We start from the raw sequence: 24,063 nt of genomic DNA, 5'->3' as shown, positions 1-24,063 counted from the left end.
TTGTTAAAAAGAGACCTGGCCACAAATGATAACTCCACAAAGTGGCGTATCGTTTGGACTTTAATTGAACCTTCTGGCGGGACCCCGGGGTCCCGAATAAACGGAAGTAGAAATCGTAATTAATAAATTAAAATTTGGCGACTCCGTCCCACCGCGCACATAAACGCCGCGACCCACCAGAAATCAATCCTCTCGTTCTTCACCAAGCACCCGTCGTTGCCAAAATTGCCGTAGTCACTAACAAAACTTTGAAACGTTGATTAGCGCATCGTGTAGAGCTCATCGAGAGGAATAGATCGCCGTGTCGTTCGTCTTCAACAGACGTGCAATTACGTCGCAACGCAGTTCATGCGAGAGCCGGGGGGGGGGGGGGGGCTTATGGGACCCCGGGGTCCCGCCATGAGGTTCATTTATAGCAGCAAAATAATCTAAATATACAGCGGGCGTCAGGGTCGGGATTAAACCGTCGCCACCGTGGCACCCCTACATATGTTTGGGACCAACCAACTAACAGGACCTTGTGTATGCAAATGTGATTGTTCAGTTTGTCCGCCATACTCCCCACCTCTCTATGTTGTATCTCATCCGCTCCCTTTTCTCGTCATTTAAAGTCATTAAGCTATTCACTTGTAATCGTTTCTGCCAAGATGCATTGGTAATGGAAGTGATACTAAGAATGCCACGAACGAAGGTATTTTTTTGGGGTACGTTGTTGTTATGTCTGCTATTAATATGGGAATGAGCAGCGGCGCGGTGGTTAGGGTTACCGCGTTCTTGAACCCAGTGACCCGAGTTCAATTCCCAGCCAGGGCCGACGTCAGCGGTGACATCTGAGCCAGACTCTGCCCCCCCCCCCCCAACTTGATCAACTCTCACTGATCGGTGTGCAGGTAAGGTATTGGTGAAATAACCCCCATGGCCAACACCTAGGCCTCGGCAAGGTAAGGTAATTTACCCTTTTTACCGGGTAAAAGGGTAAAGGTAAAGGGTAAAGGTGTCGACATGCCAAGGGGTAAGGGTAAAAGGTAGGGTCAAGGTAGCTCGTTGCTTTTTACACTTTACCTTACCTTGCCGAGGCCTACTAACACTGCATGAGGTCGCCTTTTCCCGGCTGTGGATAGACAAAGGGATATACATTCTTGATGTATTTAGTTGTTATCAATATGTTTAAATAACATTTGACGATCACATTAAACAATTTTCGGGGCCAGTGTTTCGAGTATTCCGCTGTCAGTTTCGTTCTTGCGCAATGCAAGGCATGTTCAGTGGTGAGGACCACGTGATCACAATGCTGATGGCTGAGTGGGGTTTTTTTTTAGACAACTGACGTTTCATGCCCCCTCTTTGTAAATTCATTCGATGCGTGTATGGGGCATTTCTTACGACCATTTTCATTTTCGAGTTGAGTCGGATGCCATTCGATGCCGCTTTTCCTTCCTGTATTATGTTAAAAAATAAACCCACTTTCTCTCTTCATATATAATAGAAATCTCTCGCTGCCTGTCACACCTCTCTCTCTCCCTCCTTCCTCCAGGCGCCCCGTGTAGAGCCGATGTCCTTTCAGAACCGGAGAAATCACCCTCCCCCCCCTCCTACCCACTCCGGACACAGAGAGGCACTTCAACTGTTTGGCAGTCGGGAGTGCCCAGCGAGGGAAAGGGTCTCCCAGTGGATGTTTGCGCGTGTGTGTGTGTCTGTGGGTGTGCCGTGCTGGTCTCCATAGGTGCTCGCTAACAGCACATGCCCCTTCAGCCGTTTAAACGCTATACGGGGATCTTTGTCTTTGTGTGCTGCCTGAATATATGCCCGTGCCGTGTGTGCGTTGTTTGTGCGCGGGATAGTGTTGTGGTTAGCGCAGCTGCATTACGAACCCGGCGATACGAGTTTGATTCCCGCTGGGCCTCATTTAGATCGACCCAGCCTTAAATGAGTACCTGGTGCGGTGTATAAAAAACACACACACAAGGACCGGGAGGGACAAAGGTGACCGAGCGTGGTGCTGACCACCTCACCCCGCCGTGTAACCGCGTTCAATGATCCTCGCAAGCAGCACTTGCCCCAACAGTCTCGGAAGACTATAGGGGGGATCTTTGTCTTTGCGAGTGCGTGTGTGTGTGCAACTTTATGTGTTTCCGAGCCGTATCTAAAACGTTTTTGGGGAGTGACCGGACACAGTGGGGGGGGGGGGACTTTACCTCCTACCCACGGAACGGAGACATCTCACAGACCAAGTTCCGTTCCCCTAAGACAAAAAAGAAAGCGCTGAGGACTATTTCTGGCCAGATTTATCCTCCCACCGTGCCAGAGGGAATCTCCTACCGGCGAGAGAGAAAGTCGCCACTGCAACGTGTTACATCCAGAAGTGGCAGCAATATCATTTGCAGAGAGAAGAATAGAACTCACGTTCGTCGCGATGTTGACATCGGTTCAGAGCGACCTGGCTCCTCGTATCGAGTTGTCGGCGTTGCTGTCGTTGAGAGCATCGCGAGAATATCACGGACGCTGCCGGCGGCGTTAATCTGCATCCGAATATTTTTTTTTATACCGGAGGAAATCCGATGACCTGTAAAGCGCTTTGTCACAGATGTCCAGATGGGGCAGACCATGAGCGCTTCCGCCTTCGTATTGTAGCACTGTGGCCGTGTGGGTTGCGCGGGTGTCAGTCGGAGTTCACGTCGTTTGTTGCTGAGCCTATGGGGAGTATTTAAATAACGATCAAAGTAAAACTAAAATTACGACTGTTTATCTAGCCCGGAAAGTCTCAATACGTACCCTCTGGCAAGAAGGGTCCGGCTACATATGCCGCGGAGTGGTGGCGCAGTGGTTAGCGCACTTGCCAGTCACGGCTAAAATCTGTGACTTCCCCCTCAACCCAACACGCATTGACAAACGTGGTGAAGTATGGTCAAATAACCACCACCAACAACAACACCATCGACACGGCGGCGGGTGGCCTTCATCCGCCGGTGGATTGACAAAGAGCTGTAACATTGCAATCATACCACCTGCTACATTGCAATATTTGGCCAATGCTACGAATGAGTGTTGGCTATGTGGAAGGAAACGGGAGTAGCCGGAGAAAACCCACAACACATACCAGGAGGATGGCAAACGCCGCACACATAGATGCATGTTTTTGCCAACGAGCATGCTCAATGCCGAATGCAGTTAATTTTCCCCTTCACTCTTTGATTTCGCTTTCAGCGCGTTTCACGAGTATCCAGAAACTAGAACAAACTTACCCCTTATGAGTCATGACTGGATGACTCATATCTGTGAGCGGAAAGAGGCACGTGTCCTTCTGACAGACTGTTGCGTGGGTGATGCGTCTGTGTGTATGCGCGCGTGCTTTGATGTGGGGGGGAGCGGTGGAGCAACGGTTAGCACAATGTGTTTTGACCGCGGTGACCTGAGTTCGATTACCGCTCACAGCCAACATCAGTGGCGAATACCCACAACCAGTCCTGGGCCTTCTGTAGGTTGATTCCGGCCTTAAACGAGTAATCGGTGCTGAGTGTTAATGTCGCCACCAGAGAGACAAAGGCGGCCAGGCGTGGTTTAGGCTACATCACCCCTTTGTGCACCGTTTGGGTCTTAATAAGTGCTCGCTAACAGGATCTATACCCCAACAATTGATGCATTTATGGTTGACGTGAGTGGAGTGTGAGGGTGCACTGGTGGTGTGTGCTGTTGTTGATGCTGTGTGCATGTGAATGCGTGGGATATGTCAGGGGGGAGGTGTGGGTCGTGTGTTTGTTATGGCTGCTGTGTGTGTGTGTGAAGTAGTGGGGAGCGGTGGCGCAGCGGTTAGCGCGCTGCACTACCAACCTGGCCACCCGAGTTCGATTCCCGCTCACGGTCAACACCAGTGACGATTATCTGAACCGGTCCTGTGCCTCTCCTAGGTCGACTCTGCCTCAAATGAGTACTTCATGTGGTGTGTAAACATCGTCACTGGGGAGACAAAGGCCGTCGGCCAGTCACCCCCCCCTCCCCTCGTGTGCCGTTCAGCTGCGGTACGTGAAAGGGTTTGCTTAAGTGGTGTCCATGTGAGTAGGGTGAGTTGGGTGTGTACGTGGTTATGCATGGTTGACATATAAATCATGTCAGTGGTGTGTTGATACCACATATTTCTATATGTTGGGACACATCTGAGTGAACACGCTACAGGACACGAATCCAAGTCGTAACCGTATCACGTCTTAAGTGGTGTCATTAGGATGACTCGCAATACCCATTCGCGTAGGTTGTGGAGAGAAAATAAATATCAACATACGTAAGCAGACACATGTCACTGCGTTTCTTACGGAAGCCTTCACCCGCACGGCCTTCGAGGATTGAATCATTTCAGCAGCGTTGACGAGCAAACGACGTGGACCAGTATTCGGCTGCACCGACTGCGTCTCATCAGCAGAGCCAGCCTTGCTTGGCTCAATGTTCGAGTACGGATAGTTCTGTCTGTGCAGTACGGCGCGTCTGTGTGTGTGTGTGCGCCCATCTGCAGCGTGTACTGTGTGGTGTCGCTGGTATGTAAGAACTGTGCGCATGTGGATGATAGGGCAATGTGTGTGTAATTGGAATGTGGTGTGATTCCTCTTGCGGTGTGCGTGGATTGGTGTGGTTGATGTGTGCGCGTGTCTGTCTGTGTGTGAGTGGCGTAGTGTGTGTGTGTGAATTGGTGGCGTGTGCACGTCGGTAGGTAGGTGTGTGTGTGTGCACCGCCTACACGCGTGGTACTACTGATATGCATGTAAGTAGTCATGTACACAGTAGTGCATAGATGAGAGATAAATAACCCCCGTATAGTCTTTCCAAGCAGATGGGGCAAGTGCTGTTAGCGAGACCCTATGAAGGCGCACAAGGGGCTGTGGTGTTATGACTAAGAACCACGCCCGACCGCCTTTGTCTCCCCAGTGGCGATATTTTCACAGACCGCCCAGGTACTCAAATGAGGACATATATTGGGCAGAGGGGAGGGGGGGTCAGGAGTCGTACTTTCCGGAGCGTCTTATAATCCGAATAAAACGGTCACTTGCATGAGGTCAATCGTTGCGTTTCGCATGGCATCCGACATCTGAACTCCGGGGTCCCGCCACAAGGTTCAGTTGTCCGATTGGGGGGGGGGGGTGCCCAGGCTGGCACAGCAGCCGCGGTGAAACATTATCCGGCTGGGCGCGGTCGTACAGAGCGTGCCCACTCCGTACTCGGCGAAGATGAATCATAATTGTCGAGCTGGAGTAACGCCCCCCGAGAATGTTCCTATAGGTCAGCAAAGGGGGTGGCGGGGGTGGGGGTGTTGATGTTTGGCTGAGTGGGACGAGATGGGATTGGTTCAACTTTCGTGTTTAGCCCTCCCTAGAAATTCTCTGAACATCGCGTCCCCCAACCACACGAGCCACCCACCACCGACCCACCCTGCCGGCCTCTCTCGTCGCTACCCCCGCCACCGCCACCATCACCCTCCTACCAACGCCATTCCAGAATCCCCAACCCAATCGCACTAACTAACAACCCCACTCACAACCCACTCTTCTATCAGACTATCACTACCGTACTCTCGGGATTATATTATCAGACGCTCCGGAAAGCCAGACGCGCCTCAAACGTGCGTAGGGTGTCAGCATCGGAAGCTCTATTTATACTGGAGGAATCCGATGAGCAATGAAGCTCTTTTCACGGATGCTCAGTAGGGGCACGAGGTCAGAACGGTACAACAACAAACAGTACAGAAACACGATAGGAGTGCAACGTTTTGGACAGGTAAACAAATCACTTTAAAATAAACAAAAACAGTACAAAAAAATTAACTTACCATGTAAAGCCTACTGAAATACTAATGTGGTCACACCAAAACATACAACATACACATCTAACGGATTATAAGACCCCCCCCCCACCCCCGAAGTTCTGTGCAGAGAATATACTAAAGCCTCCTCGAATTCAACCTTATTATTCTAATTCAGCATTTTTATTCCAATTCAGCCTTATTATCCTCGCTGTTCAGCCACCCAAACAAGCCACCCTCCCAGCCAGCCAGCCAGCCCACCACCCACGGAGCTTCAGTCAACCGCCCGTAGTCCCGTTTCAGTAACTCGAGCTGTCACACCAAAACCTTCACTGCTCTGAGCCCCCCCTCAACCCACTCCCTCTCCCCTCAACCCTACCCCTTCAAACCACCATCGACAACCCACACTAACTCTCCCCCCCCCACCACCACCTCCTCCTCCACGTTCCCATGTTTTGAGCCATTCACACAAATGGCAGCCACAGCAACGGGGGCACGGCGAGTGATGTCGTGACCGCCGCCGTCTCCCGCACGCGGTGCGCTCGGTGCAGCGACGCCACGAGAAGAGCACGGGGCCACTTGTGAAAGAAAGCAGCAGCACCACCTCCCCCCATCACCGCCACCACCACAACAATCACGGAGGAGGCCACGGTGATGTTGATGTCACTGGGACATCATCAGCACCACCACCACCAGCAGCACAAGCAGCAGCACCAGCAGCAGCAGAAGAGAAGTCGGAGAGAGAGAACCACGTTTGCTCCAAACGCCCCCCGGTGAACAACTCGGGGCTTTACTTCGGCAAAAAACATGAACTTGACCAACGTCATCAGTCTGTCGGTGAGATGACGCACACACACACTCACTCACGCTCACACTCACTCGCACACTCACACACTCACACACGCTCACACACACTCACACTCTCACACACACTCTCACGCACACACACACTCACACTCTCACGCACACTCTCACACGCACACACTCTCACTCACACATTCACGCACACACTCACACTCTCACACACACTCTCACGCACACTCACACTCTCACGCACTCTCACACACACTCACGCACACTTTCACACGCACACACTCACACATTCACGCACACTCTCACACACTCTCACACCCTCACACACACTCACACACATACTCACACACTCTCACACTCACGCACACACACTCACACACTCTCACACACTCACACTCTCACACACTCACTCACGCTCACACTCACTCGCACACTCACACACTCACACACGCTCACACACACTCACACTCTCACACACACTCTCACGCACACACACACTCACACTCTCACGCACACTCTCACACGCACACACTCTCACTCACACATTCACGCACACACTCACACTCTCACACACACTCTCACGCACACTCACACTCTCACGCACTCTCACACACACTCACGCACACTTTCACACGCACACACTCACACATTCACGCACACTCTCACACACTCTCACACACACTCACACACTCACACACACTCTCACACACACTCGCACACTCACACACACCGACTCTCTCACACTCACACACACTCTCACGCACAGACTCACACATTCACACACACTCACACACACTCTCTCACACTCTCACGCACACTCACGCACTCTCACACACACTCACGCACTCACACACATTCTCACACACACTCACGCACTCTCACACACACTCACGCACTCACACAGAAACACAAAGATTCCCCCCACACCGTATAGCCTCTACAGACTGTTGGGGCAAGTGCTGCAAGCGAGCAGCCCCTGTGAAGGGACACGATGGTGTGCGGAGGCTGAGCCGACCTAGGGGAGGCGCAGGACCGGTTCAGATATATCGTCACACACGCACGTACGAGAACATACAAAGACTCATCACTCGTATAGCCTACATGTCGACTGCTGTTGGGGGAGAGTACTGCTAGTGAACACAACATAAACATGAACGCACGTGTGCACACACGTAAACATCCACACGTCCACGCACAGGAACAAGTCCAACAACCAAAGACAAAGCTCCCCCGTGTAGCCTTAACAGACGGTTGGGGCAAGTGCTGTTAGCGAGTAGCACCTTTGTAGGCCGGTACGGCACACGAGGGGGTGGGTGGCCAGCTCCACGCCCGGCCGCCTTTGTCTCCCCACACAGACCTGTACCACACACTTCACATGTACACACACAGTCCAACAACCAAACACACCCACACCTACACACACACACAGCCCAACAACCAAACACACCCACACCTATACACACCCACACAGCTCAACAACCAAACACACCCACGCCTACACACACACACAGCTCAACAACCAAACACACCCACACCTACACACACACAGCTCAACAACCAAACACCCCCACACCTACACACACACACAGCTCAACAACCAAACACACCCACCCCTATACACACACTCACACCTATACATACACACACCTATACACACTCACACCTATACACACACCTATACACACACACACCCACACCTACACACACACACAGCTCAACAACCAAACACACCCACACCTACACACACAGCTCAACAACCAAACACACCCACCCTATACACACACTCACACCTATACATACACACACCTATACACACTCACACCTATACACACACACCCACACCTACACACACACACAGCTCAACAACCAAACACACCCACACCTACACACACAGCTCAACAACCAAACACACCCACACCTATACACACACACACTCACACCTATACATACACACACCTACACACACACACCTACACACACAAGCACGCACTTGGGTGACGCGTCAATCGCTTGACGCTGTTGTCGCTAAACGACTTCTCTGTTTAGTGACCGCGAGCTTCGCGCTGTCAAATTTAATTGCCCTTTCGTTGCGTTCTTTGGGTTCAAAATACTGACGCGTGCCTGGGTTAGGCCAACCGAAGTTTGTTGTTCATTTTTTTTTCTTGCGTCGATGGCTAATTGTGACCGATAATAAACACACGCGCGTTGAAGGCGCGTGTGTTTATTTAAGTCGTGCGGTGCGCGGAATACAGGCACCGATGAAGCATGCGTCCGTCCGGTTTTGGATGGGTTATTATTGGAGGCAAGTCAAACGCTGGCAACTTTTGTTTCCAAATAAGCGCACGCGGGTTGTCCAGATCGATAGATGGACTGATGCTGAGATCAACACTGGCACGTCGTTTCGTTAAGCGGTACGTTAGTGGCGTTCGTCGTCATTCACTCTGAATCACGTCACTGGTTTCCGTAGGCCACGTGGGGATCTGAGTTTAACAAGAACACCGACATTTAAATGACGCACATGTGCACGTGAAATGCAAAGATCTCCACGCAGAGCCTTGAGCAGATTGGAGGGGCAAGTGATGTTAGCGAGCACCTATGAAGCCCGGAATAGCACGCGACGGGGTGGGTGGCTAGAACCCACGCCCGGCCGCCTTTGTCTCCCTAGCGGCGATGTTTACACACCACACCAGTTAGTCATATGAGGCTGAGTCGATCTCGGGGAGGCCCAGACACACACATACACAAAAATACACACGTACCACACAAAAACGCGTACGCACACAGCCTAACAACCAACAAACGCTATTTAAATGTGACCAAAAAAACTTACATCAATCATTCCATGAGAATAGATTTCCCCCCTTTTTTCCGGCAACAAAACAGGTGTTAAGATGTCAAAACACCAAACTGAAACCTTTAACAAGGAATCATGTCTGCATTAACCACAATGCTTGTGGTCAGAATGCAATCAAAAGACATACGTCAGAGCATATTTTGGTACCGGCAAAGGAGGTCCCATGATCTATCAATCATTCCAATGCGTGGCACCTGAACTTGAACCACCGCATCGACAGATCGACTGTTGACGTCGTCGCGCTCAACGTCACCGGGGCAATGAGTGACTATTATTAATCCGGCGGTGGCCGTAAGATAAAACGATCTCATTCTAAGCCAGACAAGCCCGAAAAATTTGACGGGGTCGGCTGCCCGTATTTGATTTTTCCGCGTGCTTCCATTCCGTGCCTTTCCTCTGGCCACGTCTTCGTTCCACCGCATCCCGCCACCCATCTCGCATCCTCGGTCTTGCTCCGACTCCTTGCCTCCCAGCTCCGGGTAGCATCTGTTGCAACTAGCTGACACCCCCCCTCCCCCCCCATACTGGACATGTGTGAAAGAGAGCTTCAGAGCTCATCGGATTCCTGCTGCAGTCTAAATAAAGATTCTGATCTCCCATAGCCAGTCATCCTATTGCGTCTCCCATCGCCCTTCTAAGTGCAGAAGACAGGGGGAGGGGGGGGGGTCTTCTATGGTCCGTAGTGGTGCCCGTCTATAAATATTCCCGATGACCGCGACGATGTTTAAAATGGGTTGGCCTGGCTGGGCGGCTCTGCTTACTGGAGCTCTGACGGTGGGTGTCGCAATAACAACAACAAATTAAAGTGAGGAGGCCGCGTGGCATGATAAGGGGGCCTCACGTGCCACTTAGGAAGACACTTGAGCCACCATCGCTGAGATTTATGGGTTCAATCCCAGGTTCCAGCCGCCCGTGGTGGGCAAAGCATGTTTTCTAGTGCGTCTGCATGAAACAGAAAAAAAAGAACCGTCATGTTACATTACATTCGTTGCATAATTTCAGAATTTTCTAGCTCCGTGGATTACATATTTTGGCTTGATTGCTATGCGATGAATACTTTTAGCAGAACGCGTACAAATGTGGACCACCTCGCAAATGTAACATAATTGCATTATTATTATGGTGGAACGGTGGGCGCAGTGGTTAGGGATGAAATGTGGTCAAGCAACTCCCACGATTGAAACAGCCTCAGGAGCCCTTCATCTAGCAGTGGATTGAGATAGGTCTGCAGAGTTAGTTTTAGTGCGTGTATACACACACACGTATAATTTGCGCAAATGTGGCAATTTCCTGATAATGCTGGTTGTAACATATACAGTATCAGCGAAACGTTGAAGCCATTTGTTAAACGTTGTGAGGTCGCTCTCCAACAACACTCCGGTGTGGGGCTGCTGAAGCAGTAATACGTTGGCCACGATTGTTCATCACGTGACAACTTTATCAATTGGCTGTGTCGGGTGGGGGAGGGTTTACGACACACATTTCTGAGCCCTAAAAAAATCCGTTATGAAACACATACAATACTTCTGAGTATGTCTTGACACGTAATACATATTTACAGAGTTTGTATTAATATGCACGGATACAAATACAGTAATATACACAGTATATACTGTAAATGCATGTGTCTGTGCATGCAACCATGAATGACAAAGATCCCCCGTACAGCCTTAAGACTGTTCGGACAAGTGCTGTTAGCGAGCATCTCTGAAAGCCGGCTCGGCACACGAGGGGGTGGGTGGCTAGCACCGCGCCCGTCCGCCTTTGTCTTCCGAGTGGCGATGTTTACACACCGCTACACCAGGCACTCATTTGAGGCTGAGTCGACCTAGGGGAGGCCCAGGACCGGTTCAGATAATCGTCACTGAGGTCTTGACCGTTGATGGAGAAACAAACTCGGGGAGGCCGGGTTCGTAGCGCGACGCGCTCGCCGCTAACACCGCCGCTCCGTGAACACGATGCGACGAAACGCACGTGTCACCCGTACGGTAAATGCAGGACGCGTACGAATGATGTTTTGTTCACGGCGAGGTGCGGAGGTCCCGACTGAGACAACCGTCTCCTTCGTAAGGGAGACCTGCCGCCTTCTCAGGAGGGTTGCTCCGCTGGCAAGCTCGACACGAGGCCGCTAACGATCGCCAAACGTTCGGTGACTTCGGGCTCGAGAGGATGAATCCACCTGCACCCGATACCACCTGGGACTGGGCGAGCTGGGGGGGAGTTCGCAGCTTCCGCGACCCGAATCTAGGAGCCGCCGCCACCACTGCTGCTCACTGCGGTGTCGAGATCGATATAAAAAATCGCCCTCACCATCTTCAAGATTTTAAAGATCCTCCGTGGACTTGCCGCTGCCTACCACTATCCCCCTCATCTCACTCTGCCCCCCTCCACGCACTCTCCTATCTCTCATCTCACTCTACTCCCCTCCACGCAGTCTCCTGCCTCTTATCTCACTCTACTACCCTCCACGCACTTTCCTACCTCTCATCTCACTCTTCTCCCCTCCACGCACTCTCCTACCTCTCCCCTCACTCTACTCCCCTCCACGCGCTCTCCTACCTATCCACTTTCATCTCACTCTACTCCTCTCCACGCACTCTCCTACCTCTCCCCACTCACCTCATTCTACTCCCCTCCACGCGCTCTCCTACCTATCCACTTTCATCTCACTCTACTCCTCTCCACGCACTCTCCCGCCTCTCCCCTCTCACCTCACTCTACTCCCCTCCACGCACTCTCCCACCTCTCCCCTCTCACCTCACTCTACTCCCCTCCACGCACTCTCCCACCTCTCACCTCACTCTACTCCCCTCCACGCGCTCTCCCACCTCTCCCCTCTCACCTCACTCTACTCCCCTCCACGCACTCTCCCACCTCTCCCCTCTCACCTCACTCTACTCCCCTCCACGCGCTCTCCCACCTCTCACCTCACTCTACTCCCCTCCACGCGCTCTCCCACCTCTCATCTCATTCTACTCCCCTTCCACGCACACTCCTAGATTTTCCTCTCATCCCGCTCTTACTCTCCGCTCAAACAACCGAGGCTTTCCGTCAGACCCCCGCGTCGACCTTCGTTCAGCGGGAGGTCGCTTATCCTCCTCCGCCGGAATTTCCCTTCCGCCCGGCCACCCTCGCCGTTGACTTCCTGCCCCTGCTCAAGTCCGAGTTCACGACCCTCCTTCTTTTCCTCTGCCCGCCATCTGCAAACTAAATGTCACCACGTGTTTCTTCGGTTCGGCGGTCTCGCGCTTAGACATCGCGATATGAATCCAAATCGCTTTGCTCGTATTCAGTCCAGGGAGCGGTGGTACAGCGGATAGCGCGCGATACTAAAAACCCGGCCACCCGAGTTTAATTCCGGGGCCATGGCCAGCATCAGTGGCGAGTGACACCTGAACCGGTCCTGGGCCCCCGCCTTCACCAACCCACCGTGACCCAGTGCGATGAATCGTCCCCGCGTGCCTGTGCGTGTCTCTCAGGACGATGTAGCGAGCGCCGACGGAGAGAGCGGATCGCTGGTAGGACTGGGCTCATCCGGATGGGTACGCGTCAACAGCGGGGGGCAAAGCCCCCCTTCACTCCTTCTGGCCGTGCAGAGCCCAGGTGAGCCGTCATCATCATCATCATCATCACGATCCATGAGCAGATACCCCGTAAGGTGTCCACTGCACGTTTCGTCGTTTGTTTCCGCTTTCCTCGAATGTATTTTGCCAACATGCTCCAGTAGTGGCCACATCGTTCTGGCACCAATCACTTACCACGTCGCGCTGAGCCTGGTTAGCTCACGGCTTGAAAGATTGCCGAGCTGTGCCAGGTCTCGTTTGATTGGCCTCCGGGGTGGCCACGAGATGGCAGCAAGGCAATGGATTCTTGAATTCATTGTTGTGAACCTTTGAGTTGATACCTCCTCGTACGTGTGTGTGTGTTTTTTTTTCCCCTCCGGGTACTCCGGTGTCATTCCACACGAAACCAAAATGCGCAGTGTACAGAGCAGCGCGGTTCGCCATGGGCCCTGGTGCAAGGAATTAAATGAGCCTGCTCCCCACACTCTCTGTCCAATTTACCCCAGCTTTGAAGCCGGTGCCTGGGCCTCTCTGTACCGTGGGCCCTGGGGGCAGTTGCACCGCCTACACACTCAATATAGCTACGCCACTGCAAACACTCATCAATGGAATTGGGCAGTGATTGATGAATCTCGATGGATCTCGAGTGAAATTCCATGAATCTAAAGACCACATTCATTCGATCATTCGCATCCTTTATTTGTAATCGGGTTAGGGCCCATTGAAACTAAACATTCCTATTCAAGAGAAACCCGAGGGTTAAACAAGTGCAGCCATATATTATAAAATAAAAGCAGAAAGAAAAGAGACTTCAGAGTAACAGGAAACGGAGGCACACACAAAAAAATCACATGACTCAAATTTCCACGATTAAATAGGAATATCCATACTTGGCGTAAGTGTTTCTTAAAAATATTTTTTACAACACTTAGATTCAGACCATCCAAGTAATTAACGCGGTAGACTTTAAATGGATGAAGAGCGCAGTTCGAAAACAATATATAACTAACTGCCGTAAAAAAACAAGTCGAATCATGCGCGCATTTAGAACTCTTTGTCAACCCACCGCCTGATTGAAGGCCACCCGCACACGTTGTGAACAATGGGGGTTGTTGGACCGTTCCTCACCGTGCAGCCTCAGTGCCGATTGGTGAAGGACGGTTGTGTACCCAGGACTCGTTCAGATGTATCGCTCTCCAATGGTGTGAGCCGCGGCTGGGAATCGAACTCAGGTCGCCGGGTTCGTAGCGCAGTGTGCTGCTAACCTAGATTTGAAGTTTTCGTAACTGCAAGGATTCATACTCTTAGGTTTTTTCGGTAAAGTCACGTAGGACATTTTTATTTTTTTATTTTATTTCTATTATTTCTTCTATTATTTTTTATTATTTTTACCTACGTGACTTTACTGAAAAAACCTAAGACTATGCTGCTAACCTCTCCACCAAATCACGCGTACGTACACGCACGAACGTCATCAGAGGTGAGAGCCCATTAAGGCTCTTATGTACGTTAAACTTATTTCGCCACCGTTCGTAGCCAACTGTGCTCAATCGGAGGCACAAAAGTCTCTCTTTGAAGGGCAACATGAGGTTCGCGCAAGGCATGCGCGGGTACAAAAACAGTATCATGGTGAAGAATATGAGCGCTGCAATTACAAACATCGACAAAGATGAGATGCAAAACAAACTCATGAAAATAATTGAAAATAGTTCGTATGAGGACGACCTGGGTACAGCATTGCTTCTATACGTTCGTGCATATCTACTTGTGTCTAGAATAGCGGCTCGGGTGTATGGAAACTCTGACATGTCTGTTATATAAAGACAAAGATCCACTCTTAATTCTATTAAGGATAATACATCGAGCACCCATTAAGAACAGCAAAGCTGACAAGGGAGTGGTGTGGCCAGCACCACGGCCAGCCACAGGAATCACCAGATTTCGTAGTGCATTGTGCTAACCGTTGCGCCACTACTCCCCCCGCCCTCCACACACACAGTGTGCACGCATACACTCAAGCAGTTGCTGCAGTGTGTAGCTATGCCACAGAGGAATGTTCATCTTGACCTCTGCAGGAAATTATAATGAAATTGCTAACATTTGGCCGCTTTAAATAGCAATGTCTAGCGGCTGTGCGTGAGTGGTGGCGGGCAGTTGTGGGAACGTATACATGAAAGCTGGACCGCATATTTGTCAAAATATACACCTCAATGGGCCACTTCACCAGGGCGGGTGGCAGGGCGGGTAGGAGGGCGGGCAGCAGGACATGCAGCAGGGTAGTGCAGTGCCTCGCCACAAGATGCTCCTGGGTTCAATTCCCGACTCGAGCGCTTATCTGCCTGGAGTTTGTATGTTCTCCTCCTGTTCAGCTTGGGGTTTTGTTTTCCTTCTTCTGGATTCTTCACGGACCTCCCATAGCGAGAAAGAAAACTAACATTTCATCTATGCTGATGATATATCTGCCGGTGATATTGCTGCTGATGATGATGATGGTGGTGATAATGATAATATGGTAATGATATTTAACAAGTCGTGATGATGATTACCTTTAATATATTATGTTGAAGCTGGGAATGTCATTCATAAGGTATTATGGTAATGATTGCATGTAATGCAATGAAGATGATGGTGATAACATTTCAAAGACGACGATAATGATTTATGATGATGACAAGTAGACCCGATTTAATATTTAATTCAAACTTCTATTCCAACAATCGGAATGCTTAATCCCCAACCACCGTCTGAGTGTTATTCCCACCACGCTGTGCAATTAATCCACAATTTGTGGTTGGTTTATCTTCAAAATGCGATCGCATCTCACGATGATGCACAGAAACAAAGTGGGCATATTTATTTTGTAGAGAGAGTGAGAGGCAGTCAGTGATGGGCAGACGAAGAATAAAAAAAGGTCGTGAGCCCGCAATTGAATATGGGCAGGGAGTCGACGATGGCTGGGGGAAGGCACGAACATGAGCAAAAACAACTATTCAGGAAAAACAAACACCAATTCTGATCGTTCAGGCACGGCTGGCGTTACTTAAAGGCTGCCGCAGTATTGTGTGCAATCCCAGCATTCACGTTGCTCCCCCCCCCCCCATTCAACTATTTCAGGGCATTGACCTCGGCAGACATGCCAGGATTTCCCCAGGAGCCGTAAATTCTGCAAGAAAGTGGCTGTGCAGATGACTGACAAAAATTTTCAAATAAATACAAATTTATGAAATTGCCGTTTGCTTTCGGTGACTCCGAAGCGATGCATAATATATACCTGATAAGTACATTATGTCATTGCGTGATTTATTTCTTATGCCGAGTGTAAAATGGGATCGCTGATATTTGTTAACCAACTGATCTGTTTCAAGTCTGTTCGGGGTTTAGAGTCGGGGGGAGAGAGACGATAGTTTAGAGTTGGGGAGTGTCGATTGAGCAATGTCCATTCTTTAGTTCGCGATACGTTCGTCTGTGTGCAGCAACACTGACTTGTCTATGTTGTATCCAATGTATTCATGTGGCATCTGCAGTCACTAGTGGCCACTACGTTGATCACAACGCGAAAAGGTTCATGAATATACGGTTACCTGTTTCTCCATCGAATCGCAGCCCCGATTCGTGACCATTCATCGAATCGCCAGAGAGGTTGGACTGATCGTTACACCGTTAATTTGGAGTCAAATGAAACTAATGATGGGCTTTTCGATTTAAAGCTTTCGTGACTGCAGGGATTCATCTTCTTGGTTCTTTCGGTAAAATCACGTAGAAGGGAAATAATAAAATAATAAAAATAAAACATAATTAAATAAATGTATTTTATTATTTCCCTTCTACGTGACTTTACCGAAAGAACCAAGAAGATAATGATGGGCTGCCAATTTCAACTGTTGTATGCAGCTCTGGTGAACGTGTAAACGCGGAACCTCTGAGATTAATGAGTCCCCATAAATAGTCCAGGTGCGGTTATTCTCGGTCTTTTTTTCCTGGCACGATGAAACGCCGAAATACACCCAGACAGACTTTAGGCGACCACCGGTGGAACCACCCCAACTTTCTTCACTCCTTTTTTAGTTTTTTTCGCCGTTGTGGCGGGTTTTGTTTTTAAACCCCGGACAGGGTTTTCCCGTGACCGAGCGGAGCAAATTGGCCGTGATCTCCGGCGGCACTTATCACGAGACGCTAACGGGAAGAGGTGCCCCGTGTAAACACTGCGGTCTGTCACGAGCGGCTCGACACAAATGTAGAGCCATCTTATAAATAGATTTGCATCTGCCTTGCTCGTGAGGCCAGCGTTGGCTCCGGCTCACGCCCGCCGTTCTCCTGCCCCCCTCCCCTCGTCTCTATCTCTCGTCCACTGCTCTCACTCCCAAGCTTCCCAGCCGCCAACACACACCGACACACTCACCTAGCCACCCACCAACTCACACATGAACGCAGCCACCCACCAACTCACGCACTCACCCTGCCATCATCCATCCACCGAACCACCCATCCAAGAACCCAACCGTTTCGCCACACATCCAAAAACCCACCCATCTTAGCACACACCCAACTACTCACTCATCTAACCACCCAACAACCCACACAGCCACAACCCCACTTAGCCACCCACCCACCAAACTAACCATCGACCCACTCAATTATCCACCCATTCATCCACCAAACCAACCACCCACCAACCCACACAGCCACAAACCCACTTAGCCACCCACCCAACTAACCATCGACCCACTCAACTATCCATCCACCCACGTGCCCCCCCCACACCCAACCCACCCGCACGCAGTCACGCCCAGCCACCAAAATAGCCTGAACGTAAGCAGGTCACTGTGTGCGTTCAGAGGCCCGTGTTTACCCTCGTTATGCTGATTATGGGAGCCCGCTTGGAAAGCCCAAGAACCATTGAACAAAAAAAGGGGGGGGGGGAGTGTGTTGCATAGCTAAAGCCATGTGGCTTAGCGTGCGTGGCCATTCCCAGCGTGTTATTCTCTCCGTGTGAATTATATAGCAGCCAATCGGCATTCGTTGTCCCATTTAGGGCGTTGCCTGCTTGGTTTTCATGCTGGCTTTCGAGCTCGCTGTTTAAAGGCAGCGAACGCGTACCCTTAATTTGACACGATCGCTTCCTTTTCCCATGGGTGTACCCAGCGGTTTATCTCTGGGTCGCTGTCTCAACTCTTACTTGCTGGGCGCCATGGTCGCAATATGTTACGTCCCTCGCCTGGTATACAGTGATGGTCGTGGGTTCGATCCCGTCCCTGACGCCTGCTGTATATTTTGAGTTTTCGTGTCTCTCTCCCCGTGATCGCGTGGATTTTTCTCCGGGTCCTCCGGTTTTTCCGCCCACATTTAGAAACGTGTGTTTAGAGTATTTGTCTGCTATCAATTTCCACGTGATAATCCACTTCATTGAGCAATAATTTGTAGGCTCAGTGCGCCTTATCTGATGAAATAAAAAAAAACATAGTGTAGTTTTTAGTTCAGTTTAACCCGGCCACGTGGCTCGGCTCAGCGCTCGAGTTGAGCGAGTGGCTCGCATTCGGAAGCTTGCGAATTACAATCCTGGCTGGGGGTTGACTCAGCCCATCATCCCTCAGAGGTCGATAAAACGAGTATCACTTTGCGGGGAAGTCAACGGTGGTTATCCTATGGATAGACTCGTCCTCGCCATTAGGAACGTGGAATCTTCCATCACTGGCTCAAGGTTGCAAGCAGTAGATGAGCATCGTCTCAATTCTCATTTGACGTATACGTTTAATATCCAAGTGCTTTTTGGGACAGCGAAACGCATGATGATGATAATCATAAGCAACTCAACAATGTGCCTAACGAAGAGAGTTGCTCAATGCAAGCCTCGCTTACGCGTGCACTCGTTTCACCCGCCACGGTTATGAATGTTCGCGGCAGTGCAGTGACAACGAGCTGTAAATTATTATCGCGTTATTGATCGACGCCGGGAATACGCAGCCCCCGCCTGCCCTTTGAGCTGAGCGCCGCAGAGTGGAGGTCCCTCACTCCCTTTGCACAACTCCGATCAAGGGACAATCGCCAGGTCACAGGCGACAATTTGACTCGGCCCGTCGGGCACCACGCGGGGGAGCGGTGGCGCAGCGGTTAGCGGACTGAGATTTGAAACCGCTTGTCACGCCGAGTTCTCGATTCCCGGTCACGTCAGTGGTGTGTGATAACTGAGCTCGGTCAGGGACTCCCCCCATTTAGCAACCTGCACTTAACCGGCGTGGTGAAGTATGGTCAAACACCCCCCCCCCCCTTCTCCGCGACATGACCGGCACAGCATGAGATGGCCTTCATTGAGCAATGGATAGCAAAGGGTTGTAAAAGAACGATGGAACACCGCGTGCGATTCTTCACCCAAGCAAATCGATTAATTATTGTGATTCGTGGGTCTGCTTTGATATAGGAGTCGCTGTATAAAGCTCATACCACACGCTCGTTGTTTCAACCACAGGCCTCCCCCCTTACAAAAAAAACTTTAGTCTCAATGAGACTTCATTATTTGGTGGTACTGCGTCCGTAGGTAGTGCACAAGCACAAAGAACACAACAGGCTCAACACATTCATCGATAATACGGTGATTTTAAAAAAAAAAGATAAAGTGTGTAATAGGGCAACGTTTCGGGCAGTGGAACTTCTTTACTAGGCCTCAGCAAGGTAAGGTAATTTACCCGTTTTACCGGGTCAAAGGATAAAGGGTAAAGATGTCGACATGCCGAGAGGTAAGGTAAAGGGTCGGGTAAAGGTAGCGTGGAAGAATTACCCGGGAGGGTTAAGGTAGCGCGAAGTATTACCCGGTAAATACCTTGTTTACCGCTCGCTAAAAGCTCCGTGGCGCAGTCCGTGGCCTCCATTTAAAATAGGAATCATCGAGATTATTCTATATGAATAAAGCGCTCTACCTAGCATTTACCTGTTACAAACCTTCTTCATGTGTAGTACCCCAGTAATTACCCTGTAATCGGGTAATTTGTATGGGGTAAGGGTAAAAGGTATGGTAAAGGTAGGCTCGTTGTTTTTGACCTTTTACCTTTTACCTTACCTTGCTAAAGGGTAAAAGGTTAGGGTAGAGTGATTTTGATTTAAAGCTTTCATGACTGCAGGGATTCATATTCTTGGTTCTTTCGGTAAAGTCAGGTATTTTTTATTATTTTATTATTTCCCTTCTACGTGACTTTACTGAAAGAACCAAGAATATGGTAGAGTGATTGTATAGTGGTAAGGTAAAGGTAGGCTCGTTGTTTTTACCTTTTACCTTACCTTGCCGAGGCCTAGCGGTGACCGGGATTCGAACTCTCAAGCTCGTAGCGGCACGTCACCCCGGGGGGGGGGTATCGCTCGCTCCTGGGAGGGTGGCGATGCTCTCCCCCCCCCCCCCCTTTTGCTCTCTATCACCGTCACCGCACGGGGGGTTCCGGTGTTAAGATGCCTATGGGACAGCCAAATTCACACCCCCCCCCCTTTCCCCGCCAGCACCCCAAAATAGGGCCTCGCCGAAAGCATCGCTCACGTAAATAGTAGCGCGGGAGGATTTTGATATCTCACGTCGGCTCCAACTGGAGGTTCAAAAAGTTGTCCGCGCTTTCGGTTCCGCGCGAAGGCGATTCCGACGACGAGGAACCGCACCGCGGTCATGAGGCCGCAGTGCCGTTGGGAACGCAGGGTCATCGCGGCGACCCGCGTGTCACGCAGACGGACGGCGAGAGCCGATGGGATACGAAGCTTTCGAGCTTTCTTGGAAGGGGTGGGGAGGGGGGGGAACGGGGGGAACCCCACATACTAAATCTAAACTTTTTTTTTACCAGGTAAGACTCACTAAGCTTTTACAAAGGCAACTTGACCACAAATGATCACTCAACGAAGTGGCTTATCAGGTGGAAATGTATAGCAGCCAAATACTCTAAATGCGTGATGCTGATTCTAAATGTGGAGGAAAAAAACGGAGGACCCGGAGAAAAATCCACGCGACCACGGGAGAGAGAGAGAGAGAGAGACACACAAACTCCAAATAGACAGCAGCAGGCGTCAGGGTGGAGATCGAACCCACGACCTCCTGCATACCAGGCGAGGGAGTTAACATCTCGACATCGGCGTCCGTTCTCAGTGCGTGGGTGCTTGTGAGGTGTGGAGAGGCGTCGCTCGGCACGGCCACGCATTCACTTTCACACGCTCGGCGGGCGGTTTCACCACTCTGGACACTATTCGTTACTTGACGCCTCGTCTAATGCAAAAGATGAAATGTGTTTTTAGCTTTAGCTGGCCTAACCGGGCGGGGTGGTGGAAGAGGGTCGGCTACCCGGACGGGTAATTGGGGTGGCACACAGAGTTCAGCTGCCAAGGGAGAGACCTTGAAGCCAGTTGGTGGGAGACTGTTAAGAGTAGACCTTGAAGGACAGGTGCCAAACTTACGACAGTTACAGGATCAAGCGCAGGGAAGGGATGGCGAGGTTCGGTGGCAATAAGGGAATTGGCAATGATGACTTATTGACCTTGACCTTAATCCATTGTTGTATGGAGGCTCTTGCACGCCACGTTAATATTGGAGGTTGGTTCACCGTACTTTAACCACGCTGGTCTTGGCGGGTTGGTAGAAGTTGGATGGGGGAGGGAAACGCAATACCGGTGCATAGATCACGCGACCTTAACTGGATGCGGTGCTCGATTTCACCCGGTTCTGCCTTGGTTGGCGGCCCAGGAAAAACATATTTTGTACCAGCACATCACAAACCGCTGGCTCTGGCTCTGGCTACTAATAGTCACGTAGCACCGACTCCAGTCTGCCAACGACATGGAAAACATCCAGTGAAAATGTAAACCCTACCTGGATGGTTTCTAAACTAAACTATACTCAACTATTTTTATTTTACCGGAGGCCCACTGAGCTATACAGTTGTTTTCCTGAAAGGACCAGGCTTTTTAAGTGGACATTTAAAGCAGCCAAATACTCTACATGCATGTTTCCAAATGTGTAGGGGGAAAAAACGGAGGACCCGGAGAAAAATCCACACGACCACGAAAAGACATGCAAACTCCAAATATTCAGGCATCAGGGTTGGGATCGAACCCACGACCTCCTGTATACTAGGTGAGGTAGTTAACGTCTCGCCATCGTGGCACCATGCGATTCACTTGGTGAATGTTTGCCGAACATACTAATATAATGAGCCAAGAATGTCTGTGTATAGCGCACGTGACGTCACTCCACGTCGACCAGCCCCTCTCATTAATAATCATGAACAGGTGGGGTCCTCCACATGAGCCCCCCCCCCCATTAATAACCATGAGCGGGTGGATTGTTACACTCATGCAGGTCGAGCGGAAATACAATTTTTTTCCGCAAATTCGCCTTAAGTTTGACGTTTCTTTATTGAAAGTGATTTAAATAAATAATTGTATGCAGCAACAATGTCCATTTAGTGTCTTTATATATTTTTTCAGCACTTGAAATAAAAGGTAAGTCTAATTTATGCTTCTAACTTATCATAAAAGAGACATTTCTCTGTGATTTTCCATATATTGTATAAAAATCCAATTTATTTCAACCCTAGCGACCGAAAGCAGAAGAGAATAAAGTATCAGAGCAGTGAATTTTAACAAATTGAAGGTCAGTTATATACAGTGCTACAGTAACATGAAGTGAGGTGTTTTATGACCTAGATTTGTGCAAGAATCACAGCCATTAATAGTGCTACAGTGCACTGCAGTGAAGTCTTTGATGACATACTTTCGTGCAAGATTCACTGCCATGAAATTCACACAAGATACAATTATACTCTGCTCAATGTTTTCGTAAACATTACAGCTTCCGTCCAAGGACGGCCAAACAAGCCAGTGTCGTGTGTAGTTGCCGACATTAGGGGGTCAAAGCGCAGTCCTGCAAATGCCTTGCTCGTGCCACTGCTTACGAAAGGGCCTCCACTCGAAAGAGCTCAAACAGGAGCCCCCTCCAGACGCTGTCGGAAAAAAACCATGACAATACCCAGATTCTAGATTTGAGGCTTTCGTGACTGCAAGGATACAGCTGTCGTGGCTGTGACGGTTCCACCTGAAGACGGAAGCTCGTGTTGCCTCCGAAACGTCGTGATTTTTATTTTATTTTACTTTTATTAATTTTAATGTTTTACCTACGTGACTTCACCGAAAAAACCTAAGAATAAGAATACCCAGAGTTTACCCCACGACATGCCACCTGCAGACGGGCTAACCGTGTTGAACCCACGTACTGTTCAGCGGGTTGCTGGACGGAAAGCAGGGGGGGATTGAAGGCAGATCGATGCCTGTGGTTTCAAACTGCCGCGCCAGGAGATCGAGTCGAAGCGTCGATCTCTGGACATTGTGGATGAGTCATCCACCAACCTGCGTCGTCACCGCAGGAATAGTTATATTCATCTATGTGAAGAAAGGTGGGGGAGGGGGGGCAGGGGGGAGGTGTATATTAAAACAAAACAATCCATTTGGACAACGAGAGCAAACAGGAATCATCTGACGAAAATTCACCGTAGATTGGACAATGTGGCAGTGGATGACGACGCGAGGGTAAATGAGATGCGGTTATAATGGGTACGGCGTTGCGTAATGCGAAGCAACAAAAGGCGAGATGGTGGTGGAGGGTTGTTTTTTCTCTCTCTCTCTTCCGTTGTGATGAGCGGTTGTGTGTGTTTTTTTTTGTTCTCGTGGTTTTTCTGCTCGGATGTCAATTAATGTTCATGAACGTCCGTGGCATGAATGGACGAGATGCAGGGACAGCGCGCGCGTGTGCGCGTGTGTGTGCGCGTGTCCAACTTGGCGTAACTTGTCAACAAAACCACGGATCGGCTGCGTTACGAACTGCTGTGTCCTGCTACTGGGAGATGCGCGCGCGTGCACGCGTGGTGTGTGTGTGTGTCTCGTTTTGTAGATGACAAAATGAGAACACCATTCATCTCTATTCATCCATTATCTCAGGATCCGGTATCTCCGCTACTGGGAAAGTCATCGTCTCGCGAGGGCTGGCATTCACCTGTTTCGCACGTGTACATTTACACAGCCATGTTGTTGTC

The 24,063-nt window shown here is 50.2% G+C and overlaps 1 protein-coding gene across 1 annotated transcript in view; it reads left to right on the top strand.

Annotated features, from left to right (window-relative positions):
* The first annotated feature begins 5,457 nt into the window (after positions 1–5,457).
* LOC144936542 (receptor-type tyrosine-protein phosphatase O-like) overlaps positions 5,458–24,063 on the top strand; it is a 36,853-nt gene continuing 18,247 nt past the window's right edge. Inside the window, exons 1-2 of the mRNA XM_078863734.1 lie at positions 5,458–6,622; positions 12,932–13,055. Coding sequence (XP_078719860.1) covers positions 6,593–6,622; positions 12,932–13,055 — 154 coding nt within the window. The 5' untranslated portion in view covers positions 5,458–6,592. The remainder of the gene's footprint in view (positions 6,623–12,931; positions 13,056–24,063) is intronic.

Source organism: Lampetra fluviatilis, chromosome 16 (genome assembly GCF_964198595.1).
Source record: "Lampetra fluviatilis chromosome 16, kcLamFluv1.1, whole genome shotgun sequence".
NCBI classification, from domain to species: domain Eukaryota; kingdom Metazoa; phylum Chordata; class Hyperoartia; order Petromyzontiformes; family Petromyzontidae; genus Lampetra; species Lampetra fluviatilis.
Note: the sequence above shows the minus strand (reverse complement) of the source record. Positions and strands in the feature narration are given on the sequence as shown.